This window comes from Lathamus discolor, chromosome 1 (assembly GCF_037157495.1).
Source record: "Lathamus discolor isolate bLatDis1 chromosome 1, bLatDis1.hap1, whole genome shotgun sequence".
In the NCBI taxonomy this organism is placed as follows: Eukaryota; Metazoa; Chordata; class Aves; order Psittaciformes; family Psittacidae; genus Lathamus; species Lathamus discolor.
Genome location: NC_088884.1, coordinates 64,322,150 through 64,340,759, shown reverse-complemented (window position 1 = coordinate 64,340,759; position 18,610 = coordinate 64,322,150). Strand labels below are relative to the sequence as shown.

The 18,610-nt window shown below is 43.3% G+C and overlaps 1 protein-coding gene across 1 annotated transcript in view; it reads left to right on the top strand.

Annotated features, from left to right (window-relative positions):
- The window catches only part of FRAS1 (Fraser extracellular matrix complex subunit 1), a 159,731-nt gene that overhangs the window by 38,739 nt on the left and 102,382 nt on the right, over window positions 1–18,610 (top strand). The window contains exons 3-4 of the mRNA XM_065674695.1: window positions 15,974–16,081; window positions 18,235–18,327. Of these exons, the coding sequence (XP_065530767.1) occupies window positions 15,974–16,081; window positions 18,235–18,327 (201 nt within the window). The remainder of the gene's footprint in view (window positions 1–15,973; window positions 16,082–18,234; window positions 18,328–18,610) is intronic.

The window sequence follows — 18,610 nt, the reverse complement described above, 5'->3', positions numbered from 1 at the left end:
CACCATCTCTGCAGTATGTCACCTATCTTAGTTACGGTCCATAGCAGATGCTTCCAGGTATCTTATGATAGTAGAGATGGTTGATTACAAGTTTCTTTACACCTCAAATTCCTTGCATTCTCAACTATAATTTGTTACACTGTCTTTACAGGGCACCCTAGTGAAACTTGGAGTGTGTTTTATTTTAACATCCTTCAGTCTAACAGGCATGTGGATCTGCAGTATTCAAATCAACATTTATTTGTGTGTTAAGGTTTTATTTCTCCCCTTCCAGATTATCAGGTGGTGACAGGTAAATATCCTTCAGAAAAGAAAATGAATTCAGTAGTCTTGCATCTCCCAGTTCAGTTTTAGTTTTTTGCTGGGGATAAAAAGGGGGAAGAAGAATAATAAAAAATGCAATAAAATATTTGTCTGAATCCCCGACCCTTTTTTATTGTCAGGTTGTGCTTTATGTACATGCTGCTGATTTGAAAAGTGTGGGAAGTCACATGTAGACAGACATGTGGAAGTCTTAGAAGCATCAAGATGGAAATGCCCATCACTGAGGTCTTTGAGAGAGATGCTTGCACTTTAAAAAGGCTGAAAGTACTTGTCAGGTCTTTTAGTTCTGGGAATTCTTTGTGCTTCACAGCAGCGTTCTCAGATACAGGTCTTGTGCAGCCAAGGATTAACCTACTTTTCCTTTGGAGGTCTTCTTCCTTATAACTGAGTTCATCCATGCAGTCAGGTAGGTCACATTCATACATTTTGTGGGATTCCTATAGCCCTAGGAAGTCTCCAGGCTGCTGATCACATTTATGGCACAGTGTAAATTGGGCAATATGGAGGTGGGGAATCTCTAAGAGTTATAGCTGCATGACTGGGGAACCTCTCCTCCCTTCCATTGTAGCTCAGACTGGCCAGGACAGAAAGTAAACCCAGAGTGTTTTTCAAGGTAACCTTTCTTCAGAGGCTGCTTAAGAACCTCCAGAAAACAACGTGCACTCAGATTACAGAGCAATGGTGCTGCATTCTCCTCACAGGTATCATTGACCACTGGACGGAAGTTGTTGCTGTAGGTAGTCTTTGATGCCGACCATGTGCTGGGATTCCAGAAAGGGATCAGATATTTTATGTGGCTCATGAGCTGGTGCTGATCAAACTGTTTAAAGGCTATGAAATCTCATACCTGTGGATCTAATGCCATCTTGGGCTAGTAGGCACCCAGGTGGGCCTTTGTGGTAGCCAGGTATCTGCTTGCTGCACAGTTGCTTGTACTTAGCTTTGAACCATCAGATGCTCTCCATTGTCTTGGAGCTGACCTCTTCACTGTCTGGGCTGACCTCTGGTTTGGTTCTGTACTCTGAATTTTGTTTGCAGCTGATGACGTTACATGACTACGCCTTCTTAAGAACTCCCTGTTTGCTAGACCACATTGCACCCATCACCCCACTAAGCCATTTGGTGTGTTTGGAGAGGGCAGTAGTTTTTGCCTCCTGACAGTTGCTTGGACAGTGTGCTTAGGCACAGATGATGTTGAAGTGTTACTGCTTGTCTGCTCTGCACTAATTGGAGTTAGCAGAAACTTGGGTCAGGAAGAAACTGGCCTAAACTTGAAAGACAGAGACCGAAAAATGCAAATACTTGTTTTTCATGTGAATTGAGGTGATACTTCTGATTTTTTTACTCTGAGTACCTGAGTAGTGGCAAGGTGAACAAAATGCTGGGGCAGTCATCCATGCAGCAAGCGGTTAGGTCCAGTTTTGTCATGGCTCTTCAAATGGTGTTATCCATCCATGGACTTGGAAAGGATGGCCACGAAGCATCCCCAGAGAAGGTTGCTTGTGTCACTTCTAAATACCTTTGTTTTTCAGGGAAGCTGTGAATCATTCAGGGTATAGGCAGCTTGTCAAGCATGGGACTCTTCCCAGACTTTCTCAAAGTAAATGCAGATGAAGGAAAAGTAAAAACCTTGTCAGGTTCCTGCAGGAACCTGGAGTTAAAAGCATTGTGGAGGTGTTTCTTAAGCTGTGTCAAAACTACCTGAGCAAAATCTGGAAAAAAGCGGGGGGGGGGGGGGGAGGGAATATTAAAACTACCTGGGCTCTGTAAAAGTTAATCTGTTTCATACCTTCCTTATGAAGGGAAAAAAAAAAGAAGAAAATTGCAAATAAGAGTTACAGCATATCACAGTGTCATTATTAAATTTGTAATGAGGCAGCAATTATTTCTAGCCAAGCGTGAAGCAGCACGACAAGAACGAGCTCACATCATGTCAGTGAGCAATCTTCAGACTGGCAAATATCCGTGGCAGCACAGAGAGTGATGTGATGAAAGCTCTCTGTTATTCTCTTGTCTCTGAATGCGTGTGGACATTTATGCCTGAGGCTTTATGTCCCCAAGAGCTGTACGTTGAAAAACACATTAGCAGGCCTTCATTTAAGCTTATTACGGAAGAAGAAATAAAATGGTTAACAAAAGCTAATTCTTAGGTGTTATTTTCAATAATATTCAGCCCATTCTTGCCTGCCTGAGGATGTAGTGAAGATGCTTTTTCTTCTTGAATGTGAATTTAAGGGATGCATATGTTTTGCCTCTGCTAAATATTTCCATGGAGCAGCTTCTGTAGATTCAGACAGCACTACAGTGAAGGAATAAAGTGCTTTGATATAAAACTGTCCCTTTTTTAAACGATGAGCATCATAGAGATTTAAGGACCACCTGGTCTGTTTTCAGGAGTCTAAATAAGTGCTTGTGCACATGCTCTTTCTTACTCTTACAGCTCCAGTCACCGTTACAGGCTTGCCATATAAATTGTTCCCAAGCTTTTACTACAGATTTATTCTGAGCAAGACATTAAGTACAGAGGAGAGGGTGAGAGAGAAAAATTCACGTGCATGAGCTATTGTGGTTATGGTAATCTTTGTCCGTTAGCTTGCGTCTGTTCTGGACAGTCAAAGTTTATAAAGCTGGTTGTTTTTTTTTGGTCGTAAAGGGAGCAAAGTGGAGAGATGTGCACAATATGGATTATATTTATTTTCAGAGCAACTCCTGACATCTCCCTGGCATTATATTGGAAGAGTAGCTCATGGCATTACAGGAGCTAGCTTGTGCCCAGGCAGCCAAGAAGGTCAATGGTATCCTGGCCTGTATCAGCAATGGTGTGGCAGCGGAGCCAGGGCAGTGATCATCTGCCTGTACTGGGCACTGGTGAGGCTGTACCTGGAGTTCTGTGTTCAGTTCTGGGCCCCTCACTACAAGAGAGACATTGAGGTGCTGAAGCGGGTCTAGAGAAGAGCAACAGAGCTGATGAAGGGCCTGGAGCACAACTGTGATGAGGAATGGCTGAGGAACTGGGCTGTTTAGTCCAGAGAAGAGAAGGCTTGGGGGGGACCTTATCACTCTCTACATCTACCTGAAAGGAGGTTGTAGTGAGGTGGGGGTCAGTCTCTTCTCCCCAGTGACAAGTGACAGGACAAGAGGAAATGGCCTCAAGCTGCACCAGGGGAGGTTTAGATTGGATAGTAGGAACAATTTCTTCACAGAGAGGGTGATCAGCTACTGGAAGTGGTAGAATCACTGTCCCTGGGGATGTTCACAAACTGTGTAGATGAGGCCCTCAGTGGTGGTTTAGTGGTGGTCTTGCTTAGTGGTGGTCTTGGCAGTCCTGGGGGAATAGTTGGGCTTGATGATCTTAAAGATCTTTTTCAACCTACTTGATTCTATGATTCTATTCTTATACATTGAAAAAATGAATATACTTCAGATAGGATTATAGGACTTTAAATAAATATTTCTTTTGCCATGGCTTTTTCTGCACTGCTTCTGAATAATGAAAGCAAAATGAACTATTCCAGCACAAGCCCAATGAGGTCTGCAATTTATTTCCTGTTGAATGCTGCCACTTATCAATGGATAGTATGATTTATCTCTGACTGATGGCCAATCATGCTAACAAACACAACAGTACTTCTCCTGCTGAGACTGACCATGCCCTGGGTTTTTGTGTTTCTCTTACCTGTCTCATGAGAGGAAGTTTAAATGCCTTACACAACTGTTATTTATCCTTCCCTCCCTGAGGAGCAAGGGGTTGTGTTCATGTGACCACCATTTCCAGCCCTGAAGTTATTTTTTGCTGGTTTTGCCTCTGCTCCCTCAACCTGCTCACTCCTCTTGAACCTTTATTGCATTTTCTGATGCGAGCTACCTGGTGCCAACCTCCAGTTGAGGGTGTAGACCAGACCTGGTTGGTCTTGTCAGTGTTTTCAGTGCCATGAGTCAGTCTCCGTTGATTTATTTTAGGGACAACCCTAATGGATGGCAGTTTTGGCACTGCACAGCGTACAGGTTTGTCATAAAAAGCAGGATACTTGGCATTGAATGTGGTTGGCTTGATAGTAAATACTGGGCTTGCTGTCAGTAGCCTGCCAGAGCGGAGTACAGTGGTGCTGATTGCCCAGCTGAGGTATGAAAAGGTGGTTCTTGTCCTCTTGAGAAGTCATCATTTCAAGGTGAAACTGCATCATAGTGGACATATCACATCCAATTTTGTTGCATGTTTTTTTCTAAGAATCCCCATCACTATTGGTGACTAGTTGCTCCCAGGAGCAATTGCCCACAGGGGAAGGCAGTTGGTAGCATTAATCTGTGGGTTTGAGTAGACCTTTTGGCCACCTTTTGCAACTCAGAGACCATAAGGAGAATTAGGCCTGATCTTGTCCTCTCAATAGACATAAAGCCAAGTGCAAATTGCCAGTAACATTTGTTCTATTTCTTGGTTCTTCAAGGGCGCATTTATCACTCATCCCTCCTTGTCATTGCCATTTCCCATATTCAGCTCTATTGTTGACTTCCAAGCCTGTCATGGTGTTATAGTGATGCTGTTGTAGTGATTGTTGTGGCGATGCTGTGTGCTCTGCTGCTGAATATGCCGCCCAACAAAACAAGGTATTTTGCTTTTCGTTAATACTAGCTTAAAAAAGATTTTTGAATGAAAGGCTTTAAGCTGAAAGAGGATCTAGATGAGATCTTTGGAAGAAGTTCTTCCTTATGAGGGTGTTGAGACGATGGCATGGGTTGCTCAGAGAAGCTGTGGCTGCCCCATCCCTGGCGTGTGTTCAAGGCGAGGTTGGATGGGGCATCCTGGTGTAGTGGAAGATGTCCTTGCCCATGGCAGAGGGTTGGAACTGGGTAACTTTTAAGGCCCATTCCAACCCAGACCATTATAGAATTGCCTTGTGGATGCTTAGCAGTGGTTTTTCTCAGGGCAAGTGACATCTTGCTCGTTACTTGGGATGTCAGAAAGGAAGGCACTGTACCAGGTGGTGTGGTGTTTATCCTTTTCTTCAGCTCCAGCTAGTTGCGTGTGCAAGGCTGTGCCCTTGTTATTTAATAGTGCAATAAAGAAAGAAAAGATCATAAAAACTGAATAGCTAATGAAGAGAAGGGAAAGAATCTGGAAAGAATAAGACAATGCATTAAATATTGCCCTGAGCAGGGAAATGAGTCTCAGTTCAGTAGCAAAAACTTCTGTTAATGGAGATGTGTGTGGAGGCAAGGAAGACCACAAAGCAGACAGGGTAACCTCATACCAGGGAATTCCTTCTTTTGTAGAGTGAGAGATAATTTGCTGTATTTCTGTTCAGCTTGTTTGGTGTGGGCTACGCTTTGTTGTCACTGTAAAAAAATGGTCCTTTTTAGAGCACTTGTGACCTGGCGAACATAATAAGGGCTGCTTTGCTTAATGTGCCACACAGCTTCTCCTTCCTCCCATGCTGTCACTCTTGATCTGTCCCGATAATCACCATCCCAGTGTGTGTCTTGGAAACAGTCTGAACTGCAGCTACGGGCCCATGTAAATTTTTACTTAGGTAATAAATGTACTAGGGGAGATTATTGCTTTCACTGCGGCGTACACGGATGGAGGCATGAGGACACAAAGGTCTTTATTCATGCTTTCTCTTCTTGTCCAGCAGTCATCTTGATGGGAGTTACAATCGGGAATTACAGTGGGAGGCTTTGTGTTTTGGAAATATTTGTCACTACTCAGGCTGTTGTTGGTTTTAAGTCAGACAGGAAGGAAAGCCAGTGCTGGCATATTTCAAGGTGAAATGGTTGAATGTGAAGTTATTTTGCACACTGTTCAGATAGGCAAGTGTGCTGATAATGCAGATAATAACTGGACAGATGTAATCCCTAAATCAAACAGTAATAAGCAGGAATGTACTGCTGGTGGAGTTGCTGTTTTACAGGAGTGATAGCAGCCAGTCACAAGGGAGTACCCCCATCCACCTCACTATTTCCTTCCTGCACCTCTTCCTTTTTCCTTCTAATTACTTATGAGAGGAACTATTTAATAGACTGATGTCTGTGTTCTTTGTGCATGTTATCTATTGCTGCTGTGAATCTAGTTACTGCATTTTGGTTCAACAAAGGTTCCTCAAGGATAATTCCTCCCTCTCTGGGGCAGACAGGAAGAAAAGCCTCTTGGTATTACCTGATTAACACAAGGGGAGGAGAAATGCAGAAAGTTTGTTGTAAAATAGAGAGGAAATAAGGCAGGAGGTGGATGGTACAAAGCATTTTAAAAACAGCGTCTATTATTACATCTCATCTATCAAAAAAGATCACAGAGACCTCTTTCCTTAAAAGAAGCACACAAATACATATATCATCTTTGTCCTTTTCAGAATATTTTAAGCCTAATTTTGTTTTTGAGACTGTAGTTTCTGTGTGCCAAAGTCAATTAATTTAATCATTTGTAACAGGAGGCAGCACAGAACCTGTATATTAGAGAGAAATACTAAGCTGTTAAATACCATTTTCTGCCATTAATTTCAATTTGCTTGGTCATAAAATCATCACTTTGTTCAATCTTGATAGCTACCAGTGAACCAGAGGCTCTTGGAACAATACCAGAGGACATGAAGACAGCCTGCAAAATCCCTTTTTTCTACAGCTCTCTCGTAATAATTTTTTCAGTAATGAAGTCTTTGTTCACAAAGATTAATGACTTTGCAGGGGTCCCCTTCCCCCTTTGAAGGAAAGAGAGAACCAGTTTATTAAGCTGCTGCATAGGGAGCTGAGATTGAAGATAAGGACGTAAAGGGTTGTATTTCCTGGGAGCTGTATGGGAGATTACTCTGCTTGGATCCAAAGAACAATAGTAGGATTCGAGGTGCATAATTCTTTGCTTTACACTTTGAAAGGATACCTCCTAAATATCCAGCTTGGAATTGGAGATACCTATGTATTTGCTAAAGGGGCTTGAAGAATTGCTCTGGAGTGTGTTGTTTCCTTCAAGAAGCAGAAATAAAGTAATGTTTCACCCAATACACTACTTCCAGGGCCTACTGCAAATGACTTTGACTGAAGGATATTTTCTTTCTCTGCTGAATCAGCTGCCTGAGCTGCAGTGATTTTCATGGCCTGATGATTTTTTGTTAGAAATAGGATAAAAGGCTTAGCTTGTCTTGTTCATTCTGCCCTGACTAGATACAGTTAACATTGAAGCATTTGGCCTAACATAGCCAGCATTTCAGCAGCACAACAGGATGAATTTAAAATCACGCATCCTGCTGGTGATATTGCTTCATCATTTGACATATCTGTGTTGGGACAACAGAGGATATTCCCCTTTTCTTTAGAAAACATAAAAATACAAGCTCAAAAGGCCAGCAGTGTTTCCTAGAGGGGATAACCAGGCTGTGCTCTGCAAGGAATCCCTTCTAATACATGCACTGGATTAAGTCAGTTTAATGGCCAATTTCAAGTCTGATTTTATTGTTTCTCAGGCTGTGGTTCTGTGTACACCAACTGACAGCAGCTGCCTGCATTTCTGCAGCCTTCACTGGTTGATGTTGACTGCCGAAGCCCTGGCAGCTTCCGCAGGTTCAATTCTCAAACAAGCAGCAGCATTTTCAGGAGGTGAAACAGAACCTCCCTGGTGCTCTTGGGCAGGTAGAGCTGTGCTTTGCCTCAGCTACACCTGTGTGCTTTGTACGTGCACCAAAGCATCGCACCATGGAGACTGTGTCTCCTGCTGCTCCAGAGATAGCCAGTATATTGTAACGTATGTGATGATTAAAGCTGTGATCAGGCTTAGGTTAAATGAATCCCTTACCTCCCTTCTTTTCAACAGCTGTTCAATCAGACACTCTGATACCCATTCAGAAGTCATTTTGGGGAAGGATGTTTGAAATTTGCCGCTTGGTAGGTTAGGAGCTATTTGAGTAAAGGAGAAAACACCCAGCAGGAGGACCCTGAATGTTTTTCCTGGATGCTAAGGAGAATTGCTTGTGTGTGCAGTTTTAAACCACTCTTGTAATTCCTCCACCTTGTTTGCTCTGCACATTTGATTCATTTGAGCCCTTTCCCAGTGATTGTTTTTGTGTCTGTATGAAAGGTAGGGTAAAGTTTACAGCAGCACCTGAGTCATTTACTAATATCTTAGAATATCATGGTCTTCCAATTGCTAAAATAGCTTAGGGCTAGTGGGAATTTTTATTTGTAGGCCCTAGTTTTTTACAAGGCTGGCACAACTGGTGAAAGACTGAACAGTTAGAAGATGTAGAAAAGCATCAGACTAATGAACTGTGAAAACAGTACCTTGGTTTAGTTTGTCTAACTTTTTAATTCCATAGTTGGGAGAAGGGGAAAAATAGTTCTCAATTCCTGAAACAGTGTGTTTGTGTTATGTGCTGTTCATCAAGCTGTATACGCTGCCTTAACTGCGCTGTTAACTCCTAGGAGTGCAGGGCTCAGTTTTTCCACTGAGATGAGCTGAATTTCCTTTTGGTTTCAGAGACAGAGCTGTTCTGCTGTTCTGCTTGTGTGCATGCTGGAGTAAGGCCATTAAAAGACCATTTTCAAGGGTTTTTTTATTGTATGTGAGCACATACCAGATTTGAAAACACACTCAGCAGCAGCAACAGCTCCCTGCTGCAAAAGATAAAACATAAAATCTAAACCCAAATGGACACTCGGAATTCTTTATGTGTCTCTGAATGACTTTCATCCCTTCATCGCTTCATTAATGGCTATCCCCATGGACCACAGCTCTCTCTCAGCTTCCCCTACATTGGGTTTATTCTGCCAATTGCCTGGTATTGTCAACTAATTGGAGTGCAAGTGATAAATGTTACTGAGCTGCCAGGTCTCCTCACTTGGCCACTAGTGGGTGATGCTGGTGATTGTTACCCAAAGTGTAATTGCTCAGGGCTCTGCCTACCGTCTCAACAAAGCAGACTGGTGTTTCTCCTCTGAGACATCCAGTACCTGCCTCTGGTTGAGGATGACTTGGGAAGTGAATCCAACCCAGCGCGAGTATCAGGGAGTGCTCGGGCTGGGCGCTACTGGTTTCTTATAAAAGCAGGAAAAGTAATTAGTAAGGTACATGCTAAGCAATAAGAACCACCTTGGTTTTAGCACGATAGTAAAAATATTAAGTTTGATTCCTGGCTAACATTCAGGCTTTGGCTGTAGGCTGCTCTTTTCACTCTCATTAGTAATTGCAGCAATACCACCAAGCAGATGACTGGCTTTACACATCTGGTGTGCTGCAGGGTACAATCCAGCATCCAGTGACACTTTATGGATTGACCGAATGCTTTCACGAGGCTGTAAGAAATGGAAAAGGGGCTGGAGGAAAGACACAAGCCAGCTGTTGTGTGCTGCCTATTTCTGCAGTCATTGTGCCAGAATAGAGTATGGATTGTTGCCTAGTGCGAGGATACCCCAAGTTAAGTAGCATCGGATTGAATTACGGAGGCTTTTTATGTATTAATAGCAGACTCTGATTATTTTTGATTTGCTGGGTGGGGTATTTTGCTGAGGTAGAGGAGGAACAGGTGCAGCCATATGAAGTTATGATAACCAGTAAAAAAAGTCATGGTCAAAGAGATTAAGGTCTTCTGTGTCCTGTTTAATGTGACAGTGTGGCAACAGCAATCCATGAGCGCTCACAGCTGCTCTTTAGTTTACTTTTTGCTTCAGTCCTCCTTTGCTTTTACTGCTGGTTGCTTTCTTGTCTCCTTCTCTTCTTACCCTTTTAACACGCAGTTCTGCTCTCTCACCTGCCTTTTCCTAAGTCCTCATCAGTATTCTCCAACCTCTTGCACTGTGCTCCTGTGTCTTGGGTTTTATTTTATTTCACCTTGTGTCTGGGTGACTGCAAGCTCTAAAGGTTTGTGAGCATATCTTGCTTTCTTGGCTCCTGTACTGCAAACCAAGTACTGTAGATATCTCTCCTTGCAGCATGGTGTTTTAAAATGCAGTTGAATTAGGAATCGTTTCTTCTTTTGATGTAACGAAATCCAAAGAATTAATAAATCATAAGGGCACTACTTGGTGCCTAAGGAATGCTTTCCGTCTTCTAAGTGCTCTGTGTACAGCATTCCATTATTTATACTGTTAATTATATTAGTACTTGTAAGGAAAAAGCTTCTTAAATTGTCATTGATAAAAGTACACCCTTAACAGGATAGGAATTCAGTGCTTAAATTGTAGCAGATAATTTGTCCACTGAGATACAGTGCCTTGGGGAAGATGTTACAGCAGTTCTTTAAGTGTATATCAAGAAGTCTTCTTATATGTTTCGAACATTAATACCTGGGAGCTTTAAAGTGTCCATGTAAGTGTTTGGTTGCCTTAGTTATAGTCACATTTGAAATGGAAAAAAACAGAAAGAATAATTAAAATACCAATAGTCTGCGTTCTCCAGGTCACAAGAGCTCTAAATATGTACCAGTAAATTTTTCTATGCTTTCCTGTATTAGCAGCTGTCAGCTATGCACTTCCATGTAAACAGGGGACGTGTTAAAGTGGGTTTGATATGTGATACTAAAGGCATCAGTGTCCAGGGATACTGCCACTAGTAATTATTGCAATAAATTCCACTTTCTTTCATGGATTTCCATCATGTGTATGAAGTACAGGGGCTGCTTTTCCCTCCCATTTCAAAGGAGTTAAATAGTCTTGCACTTTCAGTGGCTCATAGCCAGAGTGTTGCATTTTGCTCAATTTGGTAGCATTACAGAGAATAAACCCTTCACTTTTCTGGAGAGAAATCAGTAAACTTAATTATCAGCAGATTTTGCCTGTCTTGAGTTTAGGTCTGTTGCTCCATAGTCAGGAATGTTAACCTTAATGTTAAACTGTCAAAAGAGCTGAACACCGAGACCCATGAGCTGCATAAAAGACTCTCATACCCAAAAAATCAGGTAGCAGTTTTCTGACTATTAAATGGATTATGAATTCTTAAAACCTCTGTGGGGATGTGTCAGTTTTGATCTGATATCTGGCAAATGGAAATCACTGATGCATGCAGATGTTCCAAGTAGATTATTATCACGTGGATTTAGAAAAAGCTGGTTTGAGCTTAGGCTGTAATAGAAAATAAGGGAGGGAGAAGAGCAAAGAGGAGGTTTTCTTATCAAAAACTTGAGCATTAAAGTCACAAAATGTGAGTAAGAGTGGCTGTGTGCTGACCTCTTGCAATGCAAGTTGTTTGGCCATTATTCCATCATGGAAATAGTTTTTATTTTAATGAAGAAGAGAGGCCATAGGTGAAGCCTTAGGAGAGCCATGTGATGAGGCACTCCATCTGCTCCCTGTGCTTAGGCTTACCCAGTGGCTGTCTTCTGAGATAGCAGCCTCACCCTGCAGTGAGCTGCCAGTTTTAAAATCTAGGCTGCTTTTTACCACTGACATTGTTCTCATGCTGAATCTCTCCTTTGCCACCCACTGCTTTTGAGTTTTTCTTCCAACTAGAAACAAGCAAGCAAAGGATGTATCAAATAGATGTAGCAAATATTTGGCCATCATATTTGAAAAATCATTGCAGTCAGGTGAAGTTCCCGACGACTGGAAAAAGGGAAATATAACCCCTATTTTCAAGAAGGGGAAAATGGAAGACCCGGGGAATTACAGACCAGTCAGTCTCATCTCTGTGCCTGGCAAAATCTTGGAGCAGATTCTCCTGGAAGACATGCTAAGGCACATGAATAACAACAAGGTGTTGGTGACAGCCAGCATGGCTTCACTAAGGGGGAATCCTGCCTGACCAATTTGGTGGCCTTCTATGATGGGGCTACAGAACTGATGGACAGGGGTAGAGCAGTTGATGTCATCTACCTGGACTTGTGCAAAGCGTTTGACACTGTCCCACATGACATCCTTCTCTCTAAATTGGAGAGACATCAATTTGATGGATGGACCACTTAGTGGATAAAGAACTGGCTGGATGGCTGCACACAAAGAGTTGTGGTCAATGGCTCAATGTCCGGCTGGAGACTGGTAACGAGTGGTGTCCCTCAGGGATCGGTGTTGGGACCAGTCTCGTTTAACATCTTCGTCACTGACATGGACAGTGGGATTGAGTGCGCCCTCAGCAAGTTTGCCGATGACACCAAGCTGTGTGGTTCGGTTGATATTCTGGAGGGAAGGGATGCCATCCAGAGGGACCTTGAGATGCTTGTGAGGTGGGCTGATGCCAACCTTATGAAGTTCAACCATGGCAAGTGCAAGGTCCTACACCTGGGTTGGAGGAATCCCAGGCACAGCTACAGATTGGGCAAAGAAGAGATTCAGAGCAGCCCTGCGGAGGACTTGGGGGTGCTGGTCGATGAGAAAATGAACATGAGGCAGCTTCAGTGTGCGCTCGCATCCCAGAAAGCCAACCGTATCCTGGGCTGTATCAAAAGGAGTGTGACCAGCAGGTCGAAAGAGGTGATCCTGCCCCTCTGCTCTGCTCTTGTGAGACCTCACCTGGAGTATTGTGTGCAGTTCTGGTGTCCTCCACATAAAAAGGACATGGAACTGTTGGAGCAAGTCCAGAGGAGGGCCACGAGGATGATCAGGGGCTGGAGCACCTTCCGTATGAAGACAGGCTGAGAAAGTTGGGGCTGTTCAGCCTGGAGAAGAGAAGGCTGCGTGGAGACCTCATAGCAGCCTTCCAGTACCTGAAGGGGGCCTATAGGGATGCTGGGGAGGGACTCTTCATTAGGGACTGTAGTGACAGGACAAGGGGTAATGGGTTAAAACTTACACAGGGGAAGTTTAGATTGGATATAAGGAGGAAATTCTTTCCTGTTAGGGTGGTGAGGCACTGGAATCGGTTGTCCAGGGGGGTTGTGAGCGCTCCATCTCTGGCAGTGTTCAAGGCCAGGTTGGATGAAGCCTTGTGTGGGATGGTTTAGTGTGAGGTGTCCCTGCCCATGGCAGGGGGGTTGGAACTAGATGATCTTGAGGTCCTTTCCAACCCTAACTATTCTGTGATTCTATGATTCTAAATATATCAATAGATACATAAAATGGTTCCATCAAACAGATTAAGCATCATTCTTTATAGTGGAAAGATGTCTGGAGGTCTGGATATTGCCATGATTTTAGGAGTCTTTTGGGTGAGTCTGAGTATGATAAAGCTCTGTTAAAGAGGGCAGAATGCGTTAACTCCTTAACTAAACATGTAACTTAACCTGAATTTATTCTGTAACTGTACTGTAAATCAGTCTGTAAATTGTACTGTAAATCAGATGAAGTCAGGATCTCCTTTCTAGAGCCGCAGCCATGAGTGTGTGAGAGGAGAACCAGCTGTATTACCAGAGCAGAAATTACCATCTCTCTTGGTCTTGTTGATATCTTACCTGTACCCTTACTGCCATCTCATAGTGTTATTGGGGTTAGTGTTGCCATCATCATTACACTAACAGAGAATCTCCCTAAATTTCTGGTGTTGCCAGTGTTTGCTCCTTTTGCGTGAACTCTGCTGCAAGAGAAGAGCACAGTCTGATAAGAATGAGATGCTTCTCTAAAGCAGCGAAGAGGCACAAGGAATTGTCAGCAGCATTTTTGGTTCTCCCACTCCTTGCAGGTTTGCACTCTTGATCTATCACTGTAGGGCAAGCTGTTTGGTTTTGACAAAGAGCCCTCTTTTGCAGGGGAGGCAACCAGCCTTTTCTCCTCTACAGTCAGCCCTGCATGCAGGTTGGGTAGACGAAGAGAGAGCCCCTACCTGTGCCCTCTTTCAGTTATGTAGGTGAGGTGAAGCCTTGTAAGATCATCTCTCCCCACACCTTGCACACGCTGGCTTGCAGAACTTCTTGGCTGGGTTGCAGGTCACATGAACTTCTCTCAAGACTGCAGCACCCAATAGCAGCTTCTCATAAGTTCCTGAGCAAATGGCCAGATTTTTCAAGATATTTTTGCTTTCATTAAGCAGTCTAATGGGCTTTTAAGGCATATTTCAGTGCTTTATCATTATGCTTAACAGTTTTAGTAGTTAGCCCTAAATATGTTCCTAGTAGTCAACTGTGAATCATCTTCTCATATCTTAATTTGCCTAAGTCATACTTTACACTCTGAGTAAATTGACTTAATGGAGTAAATCACTGCATCATGTAAATGAGTAGCAAAGTCTGGTCTCTGTTCAAATCCATTAGAAATGAGGCTTAATGGCTTGGATAGCAGCTGTCTGTACTACACAGGAAAATTTCCTGTGTGGCATAAATTTAGCCTGCTGTACGCACAGGGGTTGTCTAATGGGAAGGAGTTTTTCAGACAAGAAACTGATCTTCCTTGTCCCATTTTGTTTTGGTGGATTTAACTGGGGGCTTTTAAAAACAGCTAATTAAACATGAACGTGGCAATTGAATCATTCAGAATACCTCAGTACATAGTTACTGGTTGCTTTTTTAAACTGCCAGAGAAAGGATTCTTGACATGGGTGAAGTGACACTGTCGAAGAACTCAGTGCAGGCAAGATGTTTTTGTAGGAAGGGGGGTGACAGGCAGACTTGGCTGCTTCTCTGGGATGCTGCTGCTGCTGTTTTAGTATCAGGATGACTGGAAGTCAGTGTTCAGGAGTAAAGAGAAAGAAGGCTTTGTTTTCCAAGCATCCTACCAAAAGTGATGAGTCCCAAGTGGCTGTTCAGCCATTGGAGAAACTGGTGGGAAAGAAGAAGTCTGGCAAGCATCAGGGTCTGAGCTGCCTTATGAGTGCAGGGTTGTTGCGTGGGATCATGACCTCAGCATGGAAGGAATGGAAAGGGGTCAAGCTGGGGTGGTAAAAACTCCTCAGCCAATTAGCTGTGGGTGTTCCAGCTGGGTACACTGATGAAGTGGTGGCGACAGCTATTCCCAAATCTGCTGGACTGTCTGCTTGATCAGAGTCCTCTTCATGACGTGTTGGAATAAATGTGACCAGGTAGAGCCTGTTCATACCTGGCCATGCGCTCAGCATTTCTTACTAAATCGGTTTAATTGCAGTCTAAGGCTCTTTAGACCTTTGCCTCCATCTTATAGCCTTAATGTAATAAGCAGAGTTTGCGTCATGGTTTTGACACTAGGCCTTTGTCTTCCTCAAAAGTTTCAATGTTACATTCAACAGCTCATTTGGGTTCAATCACGTCAAGATTTACCTGCGTTCTCTATCAGCTCATGGGGTGCTGAGTGGTACCACGGCTGCCCAGGAGCAGGTTAGCCTCAAAGCTACCTCAGCTGTCTCCACACAAGCTGTGCTCATAGGGATAGCTGAAGTTTGGACAGTCCAAACTGGATTATAAAGTTTCCCAGAGATGCTCTGAACACCTAAAGTTGTTGGAGGTTATGTCCTAATGCTTGTCTTGTCTTTGGAGTGCCCCATCCCTGGAAGTGTTCATGGACAGGCTGCATGGGACTCGGAGCAACCTGACCTAGTGGAAGGTGTCCCTGCCCATGGCAGGGGTTTGGAACTAGATGAGATTTAAGGCTTCTTCCAGCCAAACCAGTCTGGGATTGTAGGATTTGCCACGCATGGCCTTGTCTTTCAACTGCGTGTTTGAACTCACTGAACAAAGGCACCAAGTTGTGCCTGAGGAGCATGTGGGAGGAGGGAAAGGTGGGCTGTTGCAGACTTTACTCTTCCAGTCTGTCTATATTGAGCTATTTGTGTTGTGTAAAATAGCACTTGCCTTGTGCTGTATGGGTCTCATTTAAAACTTCGGTTTATTTGCAGAATAACACCATTTGGAAGCCAGATTCCTGCCAGGAGTGCCGTTGCCACAGCAATATTGTCACCTGTGAACCTACCCTTTGCAAACATCCCCAGTGTGACTTTCAGAAGGTAAGCGGCTGCAACTGTTCAAATGCCAGCTGACCCAATGTCCTGGTGGTGGGAGAAATGTCAGGTCACTCTGGAGTTCCCAGTCTTCCCCTGCTTGAAACCCCTGAAATAGTTGTATGTCAAAATGTGTTTGGGTCTGCCACACTGTGGTACCTGTAAAGGTGTGATGGGATCAATTGGGGTAGTTGGTCTTACAGTCCCTGTGTAAGCAAAGCTCCTCTTGTGTTGAGAGGGACACAAAAACAGGATTCAGCGTGAGGTGTTTTCTTGGAGAAGGTCACAGAGGTGAGCTGATTGCTTGTCTTCATGCACTGTGGTGATAGCTGCCATGTCAACCTTCTGCGCTCAGCTGCCTCCCTGCAGCTCCCTTTGAATTCACAGCAGGATTTGGGGGGAGCAAGAGGGAACAGTGAAATCCCATTCCTCTTCTTAGGGTGTGTGTGACTGCCCAGGGTCAGGAACAGTTCCTGTACGCTTTCACTTCTCACTGATGCAAGCTTGTATGCAAGAAACACATGGGCAAAACCCAGTGTGTGAACCTTTGTCCCCTTCACTGTGCTACAGACGGAAGCTTGGTGTTGGAATAACTTGCAGGCTGCCTGTGCTGCAAGGGCTCTCTGGTCCCCAGTGGAAGCCCCTGAATGGGCTTGGACCTCCCGCATGACCCCAGCTTCCAGTCACCCTACATTTGAAGACAGATCTGGGTCTTCCTCAAACGTGCAGGTGGACACTTTCCACCCTGATGAACAATGACAGAGCTGAGCTTGTTTGTCTTTCAGTTTCTTCTGCCTTGTGATGACCATTGAGCTTTTGTTCTCTCCTGTTTTATCTTTCTCTGTCTGAGCCTTCATTAATGGCTACAGCTAATTGGCCATGGAATTGGTCTTGTGTTAGCATCTGGATTAATGGGGTAGCATGCATGGATGGCAATGAAAATTAGTGTTTTAAAGGGGCATTGCTGATATAATTATATGGCTTTATGAAGCAGGTTAAAATGTTTTCCAATATGACAGCATTAACGAGGAAATAATTTTGATTCTTATTGGTTCTCCTCCATTATTATCATTGTGTATTGATTAAAGCAAGACTGAAATATTAGGAAGTTCTGTGCTAAGGAAGAGAGAAATAAAAAAAGTGCTGGTATGGCACAACAGTAATGAGTAATGTTCATCTTAAAAAATTGAATAAATGAAAAGGTGGCAACTTTAAAGCCTATAAAAGGAAATGGATATATAGTGTGAAATAAATCTGTGTGACTCTGTGACATGGGGACCTGAACCCAGGACAGTAATCTTCAAGACAAAAGAGTTTAACTGTTCGTAAAGGTCTGGCCATTTAAATGTTCAAAATGATCATTAAAGAACTCAGAAAAAAAAAAAATAAAAAATCCAGTCATCCTTAAGGCACAAAGCAACCCCTGATGAACAAGGGCAGAAATCACAGTCCCTCTCCATGGTTTATTTCTTGTTTGCTCATTATGAGAGTTATGCTAATATTGCTAATCTTGTTTACAGCAAAAAAGCACAAACAAAACCAGGCAGGCTCTGCAAAAAGCATCCCCATTGGCATCCTAAACATTTGTATATAGAACCTACCGCTGTGCGTGCCGAATGTGTTGAGTTGGTGGAAAATCTGCAAACATTATTTCTGTTGTGTGAACCAAAACAAGCCAACAACCAAGAACAGTTTCTCCGCAGCAGGATCACAGTTGAATAGGGTTTAATGGTTTAAGTTAAATGAAATGTTGCGTTTTGTTTCCCACCTCTTAAAAAACACAGTATTGAAGAAAACCTTTTTTTTTTCTTTTTTTCAATTTGAAAAATCAAGTTATTTCTTTTAGACAACAGAGAAAGACAACTTGTGACATTTCACACAAACTCACAGGGTGGTTTGGGTTGGAAGGGACAGCTGAAGACTTCCCAATTGTACTGTTAGGGGTATAAATTCTCCTCTTGTTTTGATGGTAAAATGTCAAATATAGGAAACTGACATGCCACCCCTCAACAAAGGGATCTTGTGTAGCAGCATTATATATTTCACTTCATACTTTTACTGTCTAAACAGAGCCCCAGGTCCAGTAAGGCCACATATCTTTACCTTCACGTTGAGGTCTCTGTTCCACGTGTGCTTATTGGATTCTTGTCTCTTTTTAGGGAGAAGTGCTCCAAATAGCCTCCAAAAAGTGCTGCCCTGAGTGTGCCTCCAGAGGTGAAGGCTTTTGCCAGCATGAAGGACAGATCCACAGCGTAAGTGCTTGGTTATGTTCCTTGGCATGGGCAATCCTTTCCAGTTTTTAGCTCTTTGTTTGGTTCATATCAGTGAAGGATGCTTAGGTGACATGCTTATATTCTATCACAATCAAATCATGTAATATAATAGCAGTTTGGTCATCAGGCTTTGCAGAAAGGGAATGTGTTGCTGAGCAGTCTGTCCTCTTGCCTTAAGGGGAGAAAGTTTCCTGCTCATTCATTCACTTTGCCGTTTTCTGTGGGTGATTGAGACAACATAGTAATGTTAGTAGGGGAGCAA